At 46.4% G+C, this 20,194-nt stretch overlaps 1 protein-coding gene across 7 annotated transcripts in view; it reads right to left on the minus strand.

Annotated features, from left to right (window-relative positions):
- Positions 1-20,194, minus strand: part of G6PC3 (glucose-6-phosphatase catalytic subunit 3) — a 78,825-nt gene that overhangs the window by 47,485 nt on the left and 11,146 nt on the right. For 3 of the 7 annotated variants that reach the window (XM_069634334.1, XM_069634333.1, XM_069634335.1), the window contains exons 2-4: positions 12,496-12,583; positions 6,736-6,842; positions 5,684-5,774 (exon numbers count right to left, since the gene is read on the minus strand). In XM_069634334.1, the coding sequence (XP_069490435.1) occupies positions 5,684-5,774; positions 6,736-6,842; positions 12,496-12,583 (286 nt within the window). Of the gene's footprint in view, positions 1-5,683; positions 5,775-6,735; positions 6,843-12,357; positions 12,584-20,194 lie in introns of all 7 variants that reach the window. The other 4 variants (XM_069634330.1, XM_069634329.1, XM_069634332.1 and 1 more) reach the window with 2 other exon arrangements.

The raw sequence follows: 20,194 nt of genomic DNA on the forward strand, positions 1-20,194 counted from the left end.
GGTGCTGGGGGATATGAGTGGGACATGTGTGGGGGCCTGCTGGCAGGTGACCCTGACTGCTGGGGGGTAGGGGTGCTGGTGGACATGAGTGGGACATGAGTGGGGGCCTGCTGGCAGGTGCCCCTGACTGCTGGGGGGTGGGGGTTCTGGGGGACATAAGTGGGACATGAGTGGGGGCCTGCTGGCAGGTGACCCTGACTGCTGGGGGGTGGGGGTGCTGGGGGACATGAGTGGGGGCCTGCTGGCAGGTGCCCCTGACTGCTGGGGGGTGGGGGTGCTGGGGGACATGTGTGGGACATGAGTGGGGGCCTGCTGGCAGGTGACCCTGACTGCTGGGGGTTGGGGGTGCTGGGGGACATGTGTGGGATATGAGTGGGGGCCTGCTGGCAGGTGCCCCTGACTGCTGGGGGGTGGGGGTGCTGAGGGACATGTGTGGGAGCCTGCTGGCAGGTGCCCCTAACTGCTGGGGGGTGGGGGTTCTGGGGGACATGAGTGGGACATGAGTGGGGGCCTGCTGGCAGGTGACCCTGACTGCTGGGGGGTGGGGGTGCTGGGGGACATGTGTGGGACATGAGTGGGGGCCTGCTGGCAGGTGCCCCTGACTGCTGGGGGTGGGGGTGCTGGGGGACATGAGTGGGGGCCTGCTGGCAGGTGCCCCTGACTGCTGGGGGGTGGGGGTGCTGGGGGACATGAGTGGGGGCCTGCTGGCAGGTGACCCTGACTGCTGGGGGGTGGGGGACATGAGTGCCCCTGACTGCTGGGGGGTGGGGGTGCTGGGGGACATGTGTGGGATATGAGTGGGGGCCTGCTGGCAGGTGACCCTGACTGCTGGGGGGTGGGGGTGCTGGGGGACATGAGTTGGTGATCAGTAGTGCAAGGTGACATGTGGCTTGGCTGGGGGGCATGCCCATGGTGGATGGGCTGCCTGCGGGACATGACCAGGGGTGCAGGGTAGTCCCCTGTGGTGTGGGCTGCCTGCAGGGGCCGTGGAGGGTGTAGAGGGAACACCTGGGAGGACCCACACTGCCAATTCACGGGTAGGACTCCCCGCGCACCCCCGAAATTCACGTACCCCGCTCTGACAGCAAAATCGCGTGTGAAACTTCCTGCGCACCCCCGAATTACACGTTCCCCACTTGAACAGGGCCAATCGCATGTGAAACTTCCCGCGCACCCCCGAATTACACGTACCCCACTCGCACAGGGCCAATCGCGTGTGAAACCTCCCGCGCACCCCAGGAATACACGTACCCCACTCGCACAGGGCCAATCACGTGTGAAACTTCCCGCGCACCCCTGAATTACAAGTACCCCGCTCCGATCGCATGTGAAACTTCCTGCGCACCCCAGGAATACACGCACCCCACTCGCACAGGGACAATCGCATGTGGAACTTCCTGCGCACCCCAGGAATACACGTACCCCACTCGCACAGGGCCTATCGCGTGTGAAACTTCCCGCGCACCCCAGTAATACACGTTTCCCGCTTGCCGTGTGCTGTGTGGCGGCCCTGTATACTGGTACAGAATTAGCGCAGCCCTTTGTGCTGGATTAAGGATTTTGATGGCTTTTCCTTGCGCGAGGGGCGTTCTTGTGGGTGTAACTGGTGCTGCTGCAGGGTCGCTGCGCCACTGTGCGCCACAGCTGGTTTTGGTAGCTAAAATCCATGAATACGCTGTGCGCGGAAATGGATTTTAGCGCACACGGCTGGCGCAGAGATTCGCACACACACACTGTGCGCCAGCCACGTGCGCCACTTGTGCGCTGAATTCTATGAATTAACCCCCTTGTGTTTTCTGCACCTGCAGCGTGACAATCACCGTGTTTGGATCGGTCTCCAGTAGGCCTGCATCTTTATTTTGCGCTCAGCTCCTGCAAGAACAAGAACACCGTTAGAAACAGCCTTACCTTGCGGCACCTCTGCCCATCATTCATCGCTCCTTCTGTTCTGCGGGCATCTTCGGTGGTGTCATTCCCATCCCGGCACGCCGCTTCCTAAGGAAAAGGGAAAAGAACAGAAAAAAAGGCATTAGTAAGCATTCAGCAAATCTTCGCTTATTTTTAAAGACTGTACGAGCTTCAAACGCTTACGTGAATCCCAGCCGCTCTGGGGGAACTCTGTCTCCGGAACTTCTCACCCATCTGCAAAAGGGAAAAGACACTCCAGGTTAGCGTGGAAACATCTAGAGGCGCAGCATACCGTGCTTACTCGCATTTCTTCTTCATATCCGGCATCCACGCTGAAAACGTCGCGGCACCTAAAAGACACAGAAAAAGAACTCAGTTCAATACAAATACGAAAGGGTCGCATTGCGCATCGCGCTCTCACTCACCGTCAGCGCTACTCATCTCAGCAGCACGTCACCATCCCCGGACGCTGGCCATCATCTAAGGAAGGAAAGGAACGAAGTTAGAGAACAGTTCAAAAGACTCATTATACTTACCTGTCGGACTCTTGCCAGTGAAGTAACTAGGCAGCAACGAGCCCGCATCAATCAACGCGCCCCTGCGCTGAAAGCAGGACGGAGAGCACACTTTCCAAGAAAACAAGGTGAGCTGTGGATCAAAGGGAAGGGTTGGACCGCGGGGAAGAAGGGGTTCAAGCACACAGAGACAATAGGGAGTTAAACTCTACCAATCCTGTGTTTCAGGCCCAGTCTCCAGTCGAGTAGACTCCAGGGAAGGGTTCAAGGTCGTAAGAGGTCAGAACAGGCTGAGTGACGATCCCGTGGATACCAGGTGAGCGTTACAGTATGGGGACCATGTCTCACCTTCGGGCTGCTCCTTTTCAATCCCTGAGGACTCTCCACCCAGATGTTGCTCCTTCGCCTGTCCACCCCCAGGGTCTGGATCCAACAGCGATGGCTGTCCCTTGGGCACCTGAGAAGAGAATCCCCAGGGTGTAAGTAAGGAAAAGCCGTTAGGTTTTTCACACTAACCGATAATAGCCCAACCTCCTAGCTTTGGGGAACCATACAACTTCTAAAAGGTACTATGTTTATGTTCACATTCATTAGTTTTATTCGATTTTTGAGTTACATAGAGCCCAATTCACTAAGAGGTTACTGGTAGCAACTCGGATTTCCTCTTGACTTACTCCTAGAATGATACTATTTTATTCACAAAGGAATTACCAGAACTAATTCTGACTTACTTCTGGAAAGAGAAGAGTAGGTCAGAGCGCTTACTGGTAACTTAATTGTATAGCATCTCTCCAGGAGTAAATTGCATTTATTACTTGCAACTTGTTTGTTATATTGCCCCTGAATTTTCTTGTATACTGTGAAGACTGCAATGGAGTCATCACCGATTCCCCGGTGGTAACCTCCTCCCATGTGGCCATGGGATGGCAGCTGCTACCTGATCCTGACCCTGGGGGTGGCTATGTGATGAAGGATGAAATGGGAGGAGACAGTCTACGGGGAGATGTCATGGCTTCATTGAATGCGACATGGTATCGCCCATTTGCTTGTGAAGATGACCCCTTTATAACGAATACCCTCATGGCCTATTGGCATACAAACTTCCATCCCTGGTCTAAACTGTGGAAGATCCAAGACCACCTTTTCCAGTTCTAATTATTCGCCACATAGAACTGAATTATCATTTGGAACTATTGAACATGATTTTCCAAGTAATCTACATCACCCAACAACAATGGACTCCTTTTCCCACAATCACATAAATACTGGGATGAGGGAGAGGGAAAGAGCAATGTAGAATGAAAGGAGCCACAGGGCCTCATTACACCGGTAAACCCATACCGCCTTACTACGAGGTCCCTTTGCGGGACCCGACCTTAACGGCTGCTTTTACCAGCCGTTAAGGAACGGGCCCGCAAAGGGACCTTGGTGCTAATTACGGTACCGCAATTTGCGGTACCCTAATTACCTCCTTCCCCATTCCCATTGAGCCCTATGGGGGCAAGAATGGGATTGGGGAAGTGCCTTGGTGAATGGGGAATTACCGCCCCCGCTCACCTTGGAGTAGGGCGGTAATTCCACCATCCACCAAGGCGGACACGGTAGAATACCGGCGGCTACCATGTCGCTAACAGCGCCATGGTTACCGCCTACCGTGTAATGAGGCCCACAAGCTCGATGAGCGTTCTAGTTGTTTTTAAGATGCTACTGTACGTAGGAGATTTAAACACTGGAGGCCAAGTCATAGAGGCTGTTGCTGTTTGGAAGAAGGTGTGTCATTTATCCGTGAGACTTGTGAAGCCTGGAAGCACGAACCGGTGTGGCAGAGTCAGGTCGCGCAGTAGACACGCCAGGAGCCAGCTGAAAATGCCTCGATGTGCAGCAACCACAGAAAGCAGCATTTAACTACGGGTACCTTGATAGAGACAGGTATGCTGAGGCGGGGCTGCGGGAGACCAAAAACGGGAGCAGTCCGGCGAGGAAGGCAGGCGGTATACATTTACTGCTTGAGCGCGAACGGGCCCGAGAACACCAAGAAGAGCCGGTGAGTCTACCCAAACACAGTGGGGACCCTGATGGGTTTTCAGGGACTGCCATATAGAACTATAATAATTAAATCCACAGAAAGAGAGAAAGTAAAGAGACTGAATGATAAACAAGAAAGTATATTGCGAATAAGCCCCTAACAAGATTTGATTGTAGGGAATCCAAATCTAATGATGTATCAAGAAGATATACAATACCAAAAAGGATATGCACAACTGTGGAAGTAAAAGAGGAACGACGCGTAATTGTAAGAAGTCGTGGCAGTAGAGTAAACCAGGCATTTACAATTGTGTGTCAATATAAGAAGCCTGGCAGGAGAGTATACCAGGTAGTTGCAAGTATACAAGAAGTCATAAGAGGAACAACGTGTAAATATAAGAAGTCCTGGTAGGAAAGTAAACCAGGCTGTTACAATTGTGTGTGAATACAAGAAGGCTGGTTCAAGAGTATACCAGGCAATCACTAGTGACTGAGAAGTCCTAGCAGGGAAATATACCAAGCAGTTGCAAGTCTACAAGAAATCATAGGAAGAAATATAGTACTGTGCTTACCAAACAAAGGAGCTTTTTGAAAGAAGTGAAACTACAAAGCTAAGTAGCTTTGTAAAGAAAAGTAAATAACAGTACTGTTGTCGGCCAAGAAATACACAAAAAACTATTAGATAAAGAATCATTTGTATTGAGGAGAATTCCAGGGGAAGGGAGCCCTCCCCCTGGAGCCACGGCTTTTCATACTTGGAGAACTTTTGTGTTGGAGCTGTTTATTCTTCCTTTATGAACTCTTTTGCAATCACCTAAGGTTGAAGACATTTCCCTTTTTACCGTATAGTTTAGTTTATAATGCAAGAGTCAGAATAGAACTGTTGGATATAAGGACGGTTTTGATTTTGATATCCTGACACCGACAGATCCTTAGTTTTTGGTTTTAGGTAGGGAAATTCCTCTTACAGCAGGCTTAGAGAGGCCTTTTTCCTAACCCTTTTGTTTTCAATAAACGTTGTTCACCAAATGTATGACTAACTTGTGTCCAGGTTTCATTCCTGACTCATCACAGTAGATTGTGGAACTGTTATTTGCATTAACAAGCAACAAGTCTGAATTTCTTATTGTTTCACTGTGAGACGATAACCCATTTAGGGAGTCAATGTGTTAGGGAAAGAAAGTCTATCAAAGAGGGAGTTGAGGAAGCCACGCTTGAAACTCTGAATGACGTACCTCTGAGAACGCTGCCACAGGTATTTGGATGAAGCAATAAGGACAGGCCACAGGGCTGCTCCTGTGATCATGCAATGGCCGGAAGGGCTTCCTGTGATGGGACACAATAAATTAATCACAGATTACAACAGAAGATATTGGCCCACTATCTAAACAAGATTACCTATCAAAAAGATATAACCATATCCTAACTGGTCATTGAGATTAAACATATTCGGTGCAGCTTATGGACTGGACTATGCCTGGGATAACCTAAACATGAACATTGAGGTTTGGCCAATAACGTGCTGGATATCACCTCTCAATCCTAACAAGGTCTTTCAGATCACAAGGATGAACTTTATAACCAAACTGACTAGTTATACTACTGCAATTTGCAAGTGCAATATTCTGCTTTCTATGCCAAGCCATACATGTAGGGCACGATTGGAGAGGGCCGCCACTGGAAGGCAACACTTTGGAGCAAGCCCTCTCAAGACTGGATGAGAGGGGTGTGTGTGCAGCTCCTGCATGTTCAAAGGCCCCATGTGACCACTTGGAGGAGAGACTGTTGCCAGCTGTACCCAGCAAACCCCCAATTCTTCATCACTTAGGATAACATAATCAGGACAATTTCACACACAGTCCGAAAATGAACGTTACACCTTTGAAAGGTGTACACATATTTTTGGGAAGCTGTGTACATGTAGACTTTAACAGCTCTTTAGTTGACCAGAGCAGCACACGGGTCATTAATGAACACGCTTCTGTAAATACTCTCCTGTAAGCACTTCAGTTATTCTTAACAAAAGCAAGATGCACAGCTGTGGTGTGACTCTGGATGCAGAATAACTTGACCACTCCATGGCCGCACCCACCGACTATATTTTGCAAATGCACATAACTAGGTTATCTCATATTAGTATTTCAGGGTGCAGAAGCGCAAACACTTTTAGCTTTTCTGCACACCTTAGTATAACCTATTTGCGCAAAGATAGATGCACACATCCTGTTTTGTGTAACTGCTGCAAAATAATTAACACAGTACATATTTAGATGATTGGATTACTAACCTGGTCCCGTTTCGCAGGTGGAGGGAAACTGACGGACTATGAGGCCATACTTGCTCAGTGCTCCAGACTCATGCATCCACCAATAGGGTCGTTCTCCGAATAAAAACCTGAACGAAAGCAAGGAGAATTGAAAGTTGTAACCAGCCTGGTGCCAAACAATCTCCTAACATTCTAACTCAGTTCGACCACCAGCCATCTCAACTCCCACTCAACACAAAATACTGCCTATGAAGAAAGGGAAAGAATGCAGACCCACTAACAGCGCAAGCCGTAAAGAAGGTTTTATGTTAAAGTAAATCAGGAAAAATAACCCAATATATAATCAAAGAGGGAAAAATAACATTTTACACTGTGAGTGATGAAAAGATGAATAATGAAGACAACATAATGAAGAAAGTAAAAATAACACAATTAGTCTTATGGCTTCTATATTAACTATGAATGTGTGTGCACAAAGATCTGCAAAGTGTTTTTTGAAAACAAAGATATCCCTTGAAAGTAGATTTTTTTTGGGTCGGGGGAATGAGGGGGAGGAGGACACAGAACATGCCATCCAGTCCCTAAAGCTCATCATTAAACACCTCTTCGTTAACGAACATAGTTTCAACGTCGAACTTGGGAATCCCTCCCTTACCCCGCCCTGTACCCACCAAAATGTTCCCTTCAGGCAGTCGTAAGAATGTCAACTTGCAAGCTACCATCAGGCATACAATCTCACTCCGCCACCTCAGGTATTCAGATACACACTACACACCATTTCCTACTCGCAAAGAGTCGATTATCACTAGCCAATGGCTAGTGGCAAGTGCAAATTCTAAGGCCTGCTTCAGATCCACAAAACAAATTGGATTTCCTTTTGCCTTTTCATTGAGCGTCTAGCATTATCAACCAACATTTTATGTCGAAAGATATCAGGATAAATGCAAAACTGTGCTCTCCCCACTAGAAATAACAATCCAGATGCCCTTCTCCAAATGACTCTTTCATCAAATGTAAATAACTAGGCTTTCAGGGCCCATGTTTGATTCAACAGATTTCTTAGGAGGTTACTTCACCGCTCCTGCTCTGACATTGTGGGGTCTAGTCTAAATGTGGGCTTTCTGGGGCCCCTTAGCTCGTGACTAACTCTGGCACCTAGACTTGTGCGTAGACTGGTCCGTGGTGGGCAAGAAGATCTAGAGACGGATCCCTGGCTCTGGCTGAGCGCGTACCCTGGACTACTCCTGTTCGTTTCTATGATCTGGCCATAACCTCCTAGGACACACGAGGCCCACAGGAGCCTTCTTATTTTTGCTGTCTATGCCTACATCTTTTTCCCCCTCTCTCCTTCACTTTCCACCTCTGATATGACGGCTTCAGTGTCACTCGCGGGCCCTACTTTCCACACCTCCATCTTCTACCACCTCTGTGGGTCCTGATGTTCTCATCCCTTCCTCGTTGACCTTCCTCCTTCAGATATCACCACCACTGCCACATCCATAACACTCACTCCTCCTCTTGTCGTATCTGTTTCTATATTAATACCCCTTTCCTTCTGCTTTCTCTTTCTTGCCATCCGCCTTCTGTCACTCTTTCCTCCTGATGTTACCACCTTCTCCTTCACTTTATCTGATCTCACCCCTCTCCTTTGGTTCACTCAGTTCCTGATTTTACCATTACCTACTTTACTCCCACCGCTTCCTTTTGTCGACGCTTGCTTCTTGCTATTACCAACTGCTTTTGTCCAATCATGCTTCCTGGTGTCACCTCCTCGTCCTGGGCTTTCACTGCCACCACCTCCTTCTGCCTGCTCTACCCGCCTTATGTTACCACTTCCTCTTGGGCTTTCTTCACCACTACTTTCTTCTGTCCGCTAACCCATCCTGATGTTACTACCTCCTGCTTAGCCTTCTCTCCAGCCTCCGCTTCCTCCACTAGTCTCCAGCCTTCTCTGAACAAAAGCCTCCTGCTGCCCGATCGCTGCAAAAAGGGCTGGTTGCATTGATATTTGTTTCCATGCTTCCCCAGGATGGACCTTTCATTGAGGGTCTGCGTCTGCGAGTGGTAACCGAGTGAGGGCTGGGATCAGATAGCCTCCGTAGGTCCACTTGGAACTATGTTCAGCTCATGGGGTTGTACCAAACCTATATCTGGTATGACTGCCATCTTGGATTTCGCCTATATCTGGCATGACTGCCATCTTGGATTTCAGACTTGTTCATTTGACCTTCTTGGAGGCTGCCTGCATTCGGCTGAGGGCTGTGTTGTTTCCAGTGTGAGCATTGCAGGCTGGAAATATGCTGGGTAAAGGTTCTGTACTTCCACATTCATTGGGAGTACTGTGTGAGCAAGGAGCATGATACTTTGTTTCCATTGACTACCATCATGCTACTGGGCAATACTGGCATTGGACCACAGATTCCCTTGTCAGATATTCCACGTTTCTGAAATCACAAGCTTCGAACACTATCAGAGGAACCACAATCCTTTTTGTGAGTTCTGCAGATTTCCAAACCTAACTTCTTTGATGAGCTGGGCGAACAGGCAACAGTAGTACTATATCTGCTACCTTTGTAGAAAGTGTTTCCCTCAATGAGAAAGCTGTTACTTTCAGTGTTGGAGATTTGGGTCTAGTTAGGGCAAGCTTTAGGGTCTCCCAATTGGGGAGGGGAGCCTTGGATTCCATGGGTGGTCTACCTTGATGGGCCATTGGGGTGGGGACTGGCCAGCGGTGAAGCAATGTGGTTATCCTCTGCCATGTGTGAAGTAGAATAGTATCCTAAGGTAGTGTATACTTCTGTCCCCTGCACACCTATTCAACTGACATCAGTCAAAGACTTAAGAATAACGTTCAGAATAGTGAGTTTTCTCAATAGAACTTAAATATCAATATGAGATCTAGATATTTGATGTTTATCCTCTGCCATGCACCAGGGACAAGGGCAAGGTGATCAGGGGATCCTCCCTGGATCCAACATCTGCTTGCTTTGGGTGGCACCCAACTACCTGAGGTACTACCTTGGCGATTCCCAGAACTAAGCAGTGGTCTCAATCACAATAATGATAGCTTGGATTCAATATCTGTGGCTGCCTTTAAGCTAGGTCACTCTTTTAATTTAGTTCTGGGAGATCATGCAAATGGCATTGGCGATCGGTATCAATCCAGTAACATAACATTTGAACATATGTTTGATTTTCTATAGTTTCCTGCCCATTTTGAGTTTAAACTCTTCCCGTTGGTACTGTTTTTTCATGGAAGAGCTTTCATAAATATCGCAGATTTAAATTCATGTACTTTTATGTTATTTTAGGCTAACCCACACTTACATTGGGTTGTATAAGTATTGCTGATGTCTAGGGTTACTTCTAATCAGGACACATGACTAATTAGACCGCCTCCTTTTCTTTCTCATTGCCTTTCTTTGCCAATACATTTGTGTTTTTACAGGAACACGGGTAGCAGGGAGTATTTTATTCATGAGTAACTAATCACCCCGAAGGAGCAACTGAGCTGCTGCTTTCAGATGTCTTAAGTGTTGCTTTGGTGCATGCTAATTTGGAGGAAATATTGGTGCCAATGTTACAGTCATAATTAGACAGTGTTCATTTTCTCTGACAGAATGTTTTCTCTCAAATAATTTTGAATAAAGATGGCCCTGATGAAGGATTTCTCCCCTCTACAATAAGAAATAGACGAGGCCTCAAAGTTTGCACTTGTCAATAGCCAATGGCAAGCAATAATTAAGTCTTGCGGAGTAAGACATTGTATGCTGGAGAAGATTGATGTTTTATGCCTTGCAACTTCAAATGTCTACATCCGATTTATACACTAATTGATTTTGATATTGTAATCTGACCCAGATCTACTAGGCAGACGGTCTGTGTTTTTTTTTTTTACATAATATATATTTTTGTAGACAATGAGTGGACTGCTTTGCTTACTGATACTTTGTTTTGAAGAGTTGCATTTGTGGTAGTGTAGTATTATCGACCATGGAAGCACCCTATGGAACTTCCCTGTTTCTCGGTGTGATCTTATTCACATTCTGGGGTTTCTTTCCTTATCTTTGGTAATCCCACAACAACTGGAGTTTTGGTCTATAATCGCACTTTCAAGAGGGACGCTGCGTCCAATTCTTTTATAGTTCTCCCCGTCTCAAGGCTCAAGCTAGTTAAGCAGATTTCCTTATAATGTAGTCTGCCTGTGAGTGACGATCCATAGGCTTTATCAAACGTCAAATGCACACTACTGTGAATTATGACCTTTGAAACGTCTCTTTACATTTCATTAAAGTGGTGTCATACAAACTTCGTTTTATGCCAATTGTCATTTTCAATGCTATGTGTGTACTGTGGGCTATTGCCCCAGTTATTCTGTGTACTGCAGAAACTATCAGCAGCATCTGAACATGGTTCAAGTGGGGAAATACCTACCCTCACTGCTGCCACCAACCATCACACTTCCCGCCCGCTCTCATTCACAGCAAGAACAGAGACGCCCCAATGCACACGGGTAAACCAAACTCAAAGATGGCGGCAGTGAAAATAAAATCAAGCAATCCCGCTAATACTGTTAGAAGCCTCAACTCTCCCGGACATGATCGGAAAGGACAGGGAAATCACACAATCCCAATGCTGATGTCAGATGCCTCAGCCCTTAACTAGGATGTCAGATGCCTCAGTCCTTAACTTGGATCTCCCGAACGTGATCTGAAAGGGTAGGGAAAAACACAATCCCAATGCTGATGTCAGATGCCTCAGCCCTTAATTCGGATCTCCTGAACATGATCGGAAAGGGCAGTGAAAACACACAATCCCAATGCTGATGTCAGATGCCTCAGCCCTTAAATAGGATCTCTTAAACATGATCGGAAAGAGCAGTGAAAACACACAATCCCAATGCTGATGTCAGATGCCTCAGCCCTTAACTAGGATGTCAGATGCCGCAGTCCTTAACTTGGATCTCCAGAACGTGATCTGAAAGGGTAGGGAAAAACACAATCCCAATGCTGATGTCAGATGCCTCAGCCCTTAATTCGGATCTCCTGAACATGATCGGAAAGGGCAGTGAAAACACACAATTCCAATGCTGATGTCAGATGCCTCAGCCCTTAACTAGGATCAAAAACAGATCAATGTGGAAACGTTAAAAAACAGACCATACTACGGAATGTCCTTTCTTGACCAGCTCTCAACAAGCCTCTTCAAAACGACATACCTTTTATACAGTAACCAATCAAACAAGACTCACCTAGTCCTTAATGTATGCTTTTAAGGAGATTTCATACATACTACTGGCAGCCTGCGTTTTGCGGTAGCCCAAATGCTTACTTCAAGCAAAAAACAAGGGTTCAAACAACACTTGTCCAATTACTTGCTCCGGTAGCAAGCCATCCTCTTAAATACACTTATTTTCAGAGTTGTCTTCTTTATTTGAGATTTTGGTACTTGTGAATGTGGTACACACTTCTCAACCCATGCTCAGCCCCACACCAGCATTCACCAAACTGAATATTCTAAGATACTACCTGATGGCTCCTGGGCTCAGTGATACAAAGCTAATGGCTTCCCAATGATAGTTGAATTGGTGCCATAGCTACCTAAGCTGGTCAGCGCACATTCCCTGTATCGCCCACATCTTACCATTTGAACACCAAATTCAACCATTCTGAAATTAATGCTATCCATAATACTGCCACTCCGACCTTCTGGTTCAAAAAATATGCCACTGGGAAGAACATGCAGAAGACTGATTTAGGATCACCAAGAAAAGTAGCCCACAGCCAGAAATTCTCCAGCCACATAAGCCTGTCTTGGAGCACTTCCGCCACAACAATGCCATTCTTGTGTAACGCCTCCATAGAGAAATCTAAAAGAAAAGGAGAAAAAGATGTTAAAATACAGCGTTTGCCAAAATCATTCATACCCAACTTTCGGTTTGCCCCCTATGGTAGTCTGCATCAAGAGGTTGAAAGTGGTCTGGTTTGCTCTTAAAATGTATATAATACATTCACACCACCCATCTTCAGAGCTTGGGGGGCGCTTTTAATGTTATGTATCCGCCATACCCTCTGACCCCCCTCAAGTCCCAACGCGCTCCATACAAATATTCGTGAAGTACATGGGGCAGATCCCCAGAGAACCCGTAGCAGGGGAAGTTTACGCAAAATATCTACTTCCTTTTCCCTGATGAGAGATTATTGTTGCACTTGACGTGGTGCTAAGAAGCCAGCCACATGGTACTGTGAGTACTGCCTGCCCTAAATTCACTGACTCAGTGGAACTCTGTGTGGACTAGCAATACACTTCCTCTGAAGTCCATCAGAGAACGGATGTGCCAGAACTGGTTTAAACTTAATGGCGATGAAATAGAGGTCTTGATCATCGGCTCACCATCTGCCGCTTGCCTCTGGACGCCTGTATTTTTTTAAAACCGTGCTACGGTCAGTCCTTTTAAGTACTGCACTCTAAAGGCCAAGCTGCCATGAGGCCCACCTGAAAAGAGCAGCTATCTCGGTATGGAGCTGCTAATAGATGGAGAATTGCAAATCCAGCTTGCAGGTGCATATGTTGGATTTTATATACTCTGGTGAAATTTGGTTTACAATGTGGATGTGAATGCAATTATCAAGGCTGCTATTGCACTATGCACTTTATGAGTCAATGCTGATAGGCTGCTAATGCACTATGCCCTTTAGCATATTTCCACATGCTGCTGGCTGCTAGTATGCATATTCTGTATGTGTAGTTTATGCACTTTTTCCAATCGTGGCAGTTGATTATGCAACTTAAATTGTCGCCATTGCACTATGCATGGATATGCTGCTACTACATTACGCACGCTATATATCGTGGTATGTATTATGCACTTTAGGACATGTTGATAGGCTGCTAATGCACTATGCACTTTAGCACATTACTATATGTTGTCTGCTGCTAGCACACATACTCCATATGTGTGAATTATGCAACCCCCTTCTTTTTTTTTAAAAGTGCAGTAGCTGATTATGCACTCTATGACATCTCGATATGCCGTCACTGCAGTATGCACTGTCTGGCTAAAGTAGACCAAATACTCACCTCGATATACTGCTATTGTATCACGCACGTTTTTGGCCATTGAAAAAACATGGTGGGCATGTGGCTAATACGATGTCCGCATTATCTTTGCCCACAAAATATCGGTGGACGCAGTGAGTGGACGACCAGGGTGAGCGGATATGTTAAGTTGACTGCATGCAATATTTATGTAAATTGTAGATATTGGGAATGGTGGGGAGAGGGCGAGCTGCAAACTCCTCTGCACTAGTGGGTTTAGCCGACCATGAGCGATAGGAATGCAATCATGCAGACAACAATGTGTGTCTGATGTCAAATTACTTGAAATTGACATAGGAAATATTGATATCCCTGAAGGGGGAGATGCTAGGCAATGAGAATCGACGGGAAACCGCACAATAGTGCAGAGAAAGTTTTGCAGCCCCTATTCATTCCACCACTAACATAGATATGACTGATACCCCACTAGATTACAACCAAATTGGTAAAATGCACTGCACAAAGCTAAGCCCATTAACTATTGCCCATACAGGAAATGATGTAAAGATGGCCAAAGTGTTATACAACATATGTGGTTAGCAAAGCAACTCAGTCTTCTTTCCACCTCTAACCACTCTTGTTTTTAAATGATTCTTTTGAGAGGAGACACTCTGTTGTGAACAAGCTGCAAGTTAGCCGCGAAACGCGTAAATGCCTTGGAAAAATTATTTGCTACATTTTGGGAGGACCGCAATACGATTTTTTTTTGTGTGCCGTGATTTTTCCCTGATTTTGATGTAATAAAGGAAGTAATGGTTACATGAAGTAATGCAAATCTGGATTGGTGATTTTATCCTGTGAAGAGTGCTGCTCACTTTTTCTTTGAACGAAGGAGTCAACACACTTTCTATATGTGTATATGTGTGTATATATATATATATATAAATAATGAAAGTAGAAAAATCCATTTGAGCCGAGTCACACACTCCACAGCGCCCCTAGTAGCCAGCTGTGGAGTGTGTGACTCGGCTCAAATTGATATAATGCCCCAACATGGTTTAGAGGTTTTCTATGTTCTCAGTGCACTCTGAGAGACCATTTTTGGCCTTTTGCTGAATTGCATTCTGTATTTGTAGTCTTCCAGTCAAAATGGGAGGAATAATGCCACAATTGTCAAACATAATTCTATAAGGATTTATATATTTGAGTGACACTATGGTATATGTACTTTTCAAGTTATCTTTATAAAGCATAGTATTGTTCCAATCCAGACATGGGGGTGAGGAGGGGAAATTATGAGAGGTGTTAGGGAGATTTATCAGTTGTATGCGTAATCCCCTCTCTCAGTGAGACCCCCAGCACTTTTTGCTGGACTTCTGGAACTTTTTCTTTCTATCCTGAATGAGGGGAGCCGTTTTCCCCGCATTCATTTTTATTTGCTCTGACTTTTGGAACTCTGTTCTCTGTGTTTTACCTTTACTATGGATTCTGCTTTCCTCCATATCTCTTTAAAGGCATCTGTGCTTAACTTTTGCAGCACACTGCACCCTAGGTGCAGTGTTGCTGGGACCACTTTGGGTTCTCATTTGAGATTTTTTCACTATCCTTAACAACTACTGTTCTTAAGGACAGAGGGATACTTTTTATCCTTCCTAAAGAGTTATCATGTGAGAGATTAGTACACACCACCTTATGTGGAGTTCTCTCTCTGCTTCTGTGACTTTTTAGTGAGTGACAACCCTACAGTTATGGCTAGTAACAGTGAATGTGTTCTACCAACTATGGTGCTTTTTTTTTTTACCGCAGACTGTATTCACAGTCAAGGTTGTGCACAATAGGGTCATCTATGTTCTAACATGGTGGCTGCTTTCTTTTCTCACCATTTCTCATGTGGTTGTCCTTCGTTAGCCCTTCTTCTATAATTCTGGGAGGCGGAGGTCTGTGTGTGTGTTTTGTTTTTGGCGGGAACCCTTGGGTGTCCCTGTCTAAGTTACAGTGTGTCTGCGAAGGCAGGAAGTGGAGGAGGAGTTTAAGACTCCCCTGCCCTTTGTCTGCCACAGTGCCTGAATGGAACCCAAGCCCACTGGGGGAATGTCTGTCCTGATTGGGCACCCACCCGCCCCTTTCTGTAAAATGTAGAGGGAGTTTGCAGAGGAGTGGGAAAACCGAATATAAGGTGAGGTTGCTGAGGCAGACGGCAAGTCGACCACTGGAACAGAAGATCTGAAGCTGAAGACGACCAGAGATGCCTGCAGACTTTCCAGTAACTGTGAAGCGACCACTGCTGTCCTGACCCTGTTTTCTGATCAACTGAGGAGCTCCGAAGAGGACGACTCCTTCCCTTTGACTGGTGGGACCAACTAGCCTCAAGGCGAACCACAGATCGAGACATCTCCTGAGGTGCTGTGACTCTCCAGGGCTGCAGACCGCGAATACTAGGAGACCTCCGACCCATTTGCACTGCAAAGTCTTGGCATGGACTAATCTGCCCAGAACTTTGGTGAGCTCCTCTTGGACCTCCAGAGGCATGATCCCATTCATCCAAGTCCCCTCACCAGAGTGCCGGACGACAGAAGTGAGGAAGATCGACCAGGCAATAACCGTCCTTTGTTGGAGTTGATAAAAAGGTGCCAAAACCGCAGACCGACCAGGGAGACCGAGAAAATCCACGCCAAGGGCCCTCTCTCGAGACTGCTATTGTGAAATCCCATTTAGAGTCCTTCCTTTTGTCACCAGACTGAGGAATCCGGAGACTGGGTCCGTCGCTGCTGCACAGAGGAGAATCCTGCTACATTTGCTTCTTCTAACCTAAAGTACTGTGGAGCTAAAGGTAGAACTTACCTTAACATGAAGAGTCGCTCCAGTGTGACTGGGGTGCATTAAGGTGTGTGCGGGTGGCCACCCTATCTCTGGCCCAGGTTTGACAGCTTGTGTCTTATCAGGGAGTCCTTTGCAGGGTCCCCCTACTTTGAGTTATATTGCTAGACCTTTCGATTTGTGTGACTAAAGTATCCTTAGGAATTTTTAACTGTTCTGCTGCTACATAAGACTTTGGTTCCACTCCTACACTGACTTTTTGGTATAGTTAGGGATTGGACTGTAAAAGCATTTGAAGCCTTGAAAAGTGTCACTACAATGCCAAGAATTGTTGAAGTATCTATAAACAACTATTTTCCTTCCAACAGACTTTATTTGATGTGGTTTTACTAAACAAATACAATTACTGTATATGTTGTAAATCAATGTAAGTGTGCGGTACTACTGATTAATACGGTAGAGGTGTCATTCTCTGTAACAAATGCAACCACGAGCCACTACTATTGAATCAAGCATCTCTAAAAAGTATTGCTATTATTTCCTGTGTGTGTTGGTTAAGTGAAACAAGTATTTATCTATCTTCCTTGTGTAAATAAGAATACATGTATATTTTTAAAATAACTTTTACTGAGTAAGAGTTTCTTTGGACTATTGTATTTACTGGGTTCAGTGTGCTTACCTACAGCTCACATCCTCCTCATAAAATATGCCTGGCTGCTCTGCCATTCTACCACGATCCTTTGGGTAGTACAGACTTATACTAAGAGTTGGTGACCTGTACACCAAGGGATAGTTTTATAGTCTTACCTCAAGTGGACTTACTCCCCTAGCATGAGGACAAGTAAGTCATTAGTATTTGTCCAGGATGTGGCAAGTGAGATTGCAATCCTGAACATTGGTGCAGTTATTTTCCCCTGATTGTGGCTGCTTTTCAGGGCAAAAGTAAAGGACACAGCGCGAGGAATGCATAACTTTTATTCAGAGGGCGGATACAACCCCTTGTTTTAAATGTGTTATGTTGCTATGGGCTGGCTCGAGAGCATTTCTCTAAGGTTGAGTAGGTAAACTAAGTTACTCGACCTGCAGGTCTAGCGGAATAAAGAATTTGCATTGTCTGACTCCTCACTAGTTTCTAACTTCAGTGGTACACAAAGCTGCTGTATTGCTGCTCATTTTATGTCTTGAGTACAAATATCCTCTGGTGACAAAAATATGAGTACAACATTGCTACTTAAATAGGTTTGTTTGCTAGCTAATCAAGAACATTTTAATTAGCAAACTCTGCTAATCAATTTTTGAAAACGAATTTATGCCTTGCATATGCCAACAAAGATTATTTAACTAATGGCACCAGACATAAGATCACTCTAAGTAGTTACACATATTTAGACTACCCTAAGTTTCTACATATATGATTTTAGCATTTTACAATAGTTCATAACAATGACTACATTGTGAAAAATAGTCCACAGCTAGGCATACATCATATCACTACTTCTGAAGCTTTCAATTGTAGTAGTTTGGTAAAAGATGATATCTGAATGATAAGTATGAAGGAGTGAGAGATAGAAGAGACCCACTGCCCCCGGGTGTCTTATCTCACCACCCAAGGTGAGATTAAAGGGAGTAGGACAGTTAAATTGCAATAGAGGACCAAGCGAATCCCACACCCAGGGCAGAAACAGGGCGCAACAACGTCAGAAGCATAGAGTCCAGCATGGAGAGAAGCATAGAGTCCAGCAAAGACACAGCACCAGCTGTCCAAGAACAGGGTCTGCGATTGAAGGACCATCCATAAACCAGAAGAAAACAGTGTACGTGTGCAAGAGTTCTACTCTGGCCGCTGATGAATGGAGAGCTGATGTCACAAGTGATGTCATCAGTGAAGTCATCATTGCAGTCATAAGCTGAGCAACAGGGGGCACAAAGTTAAGGTGGCTTTAGGTGAATTTCCAGGGTTTTGTTATGATACGTTTTTACCTTAACTGAGTAACGTTTTTTACTATATATGTGACTTTGAAGAGTGCCACTCTTCACCTGTTGTTCCTTCAGCAGTTACATATATATATATATATACCAAGACAGTTATGGTGGTTTACAAATGCTTGGTAAAAAAACCTTTCACCTAGATATTAAAGTTGCAAGCTACTAGCCAGGCATAACATTTTCTTTCCCCAAACTAGCATAAATGCCTGTCCTTGTGGGAAATATCCTTTAATAACAAATTGCAGTCAGTCCCGATAAGACCCAATTGGTAACTATACAGGTTGATCCCCATGTCCCCGATTCTGGTGCTGCTGGAGCCACAATTGTGGCCTAAGCCTAAGGAGGATAGAGAAAAGTACGGACCCATTAGAGGCATTTAAAGTGACAATACCCACCCCACCCCCCAAATAGCAGGTAGAACATATAAAAACCCAGCTCTTAAGTTGAAGGGTAGGCCAGGGAGTGGCTCTATTGAATATCATAGCCCTAGAGGGCGCTAGAGAGCCGACCAAGATGGCAGCTCCCTAAAAAGCTCCGTGCAGCTCCTGAAAAAATCCTGAACAATCTGCGCTTCTGTGGTGGCCTCTATAACTTTCATGCTGCTGGAAGTTTGCAGTATGTGCTATCATTCATAACGAGCCCATTGTCATGGCTGATGGTGCTCCCCCTGACGAAAGATCCATTTCGAGAAGGCCACTGTCGGAGCCTGACGGCCCTCACACACAGAGGAGGGGCCTGAGCGTGGTCGCACTGCCGGTGTGGCGGAGGAGCTGCCGATCAACTGTGGGGATCCTAACAGCTGCGTATGAAGGTTCGCCGAGCGACCCCGGTCGTGTCGGCTGTGTCGGTGAACGGAGCCAGCCCAGGCGCCCAGAGGGACAGAAATGTGGGTGCGCCCTTTACTGGAAGCGGGCCTCGTCCGCCGATTCAGCGCGGCGGGGGGAGGAGGGGCTGCCGCTCGCAAGCGAACCTCACAAGACAAGGAGGTAAGAGCATTCCAAGTCGAGCGTGGCGCTGATGGCTGCTCACAAAAACACCTCGAGTGCCGCGTAAGATTGCCTGCAGACCTAGCGCCATGCCTTGCTCCATCAGACGTCGCCCCCCACCACACCCCCTGGACAAAATCTGAGAGATGTCCGTCGCTCGCACCAGGACGAAAAAAAGAACGCAAATCAAAGATTGAAACGCCGGCGGGCGGGCAGCAGAAAACTGCTCCCCACACTCTCTCGCACTAAGCATGGATAACTGGTTGGGTCACCCCTACCTCCTAGATCAAAGTGGTGTGCGGTGGGCAGCGAAGAAAAGGGTACATCACCATCCCGAACCACACGGATCCGTGGCTCCCACTGTCGTCACCCGTCCCATTCCAGACCCCAGCGCCGGTCTTGACAACCGGAACCAACGGCGAACAGTTTGGACACCCCCCCTCTAATGCCACAGGGTTAAGAATCACTACCAAAAACTCGATCCAGGGCCACCAAAGACACCCACCGGAGCAGGGGTAACCCCCCTCACCACTCTGGCATTAAATCTCCGCTTTGGCGATGGCACTGTGAGCCCCACTAAAGTAAAACCTATGGACAACGCCAGTCAACAGGGTTGCAGGCCTCACGGCACCCCCCCTAACAACGATACCGCA

This window comes from Ambystoma mexicanum, chromosome 13, assembly GCF_040938575.1.
Source record: "Ambystoma mexicanum isolate Mex_15411 chromosome 13, UKY_AmexF1_1, whole genome shotgun sequence".
NCBI lineage: Eukaryota > Metazoa > Chordata > Amphibia > Caudata > Ambystomatidae > Ambystoma > Ambystoma mexicanum.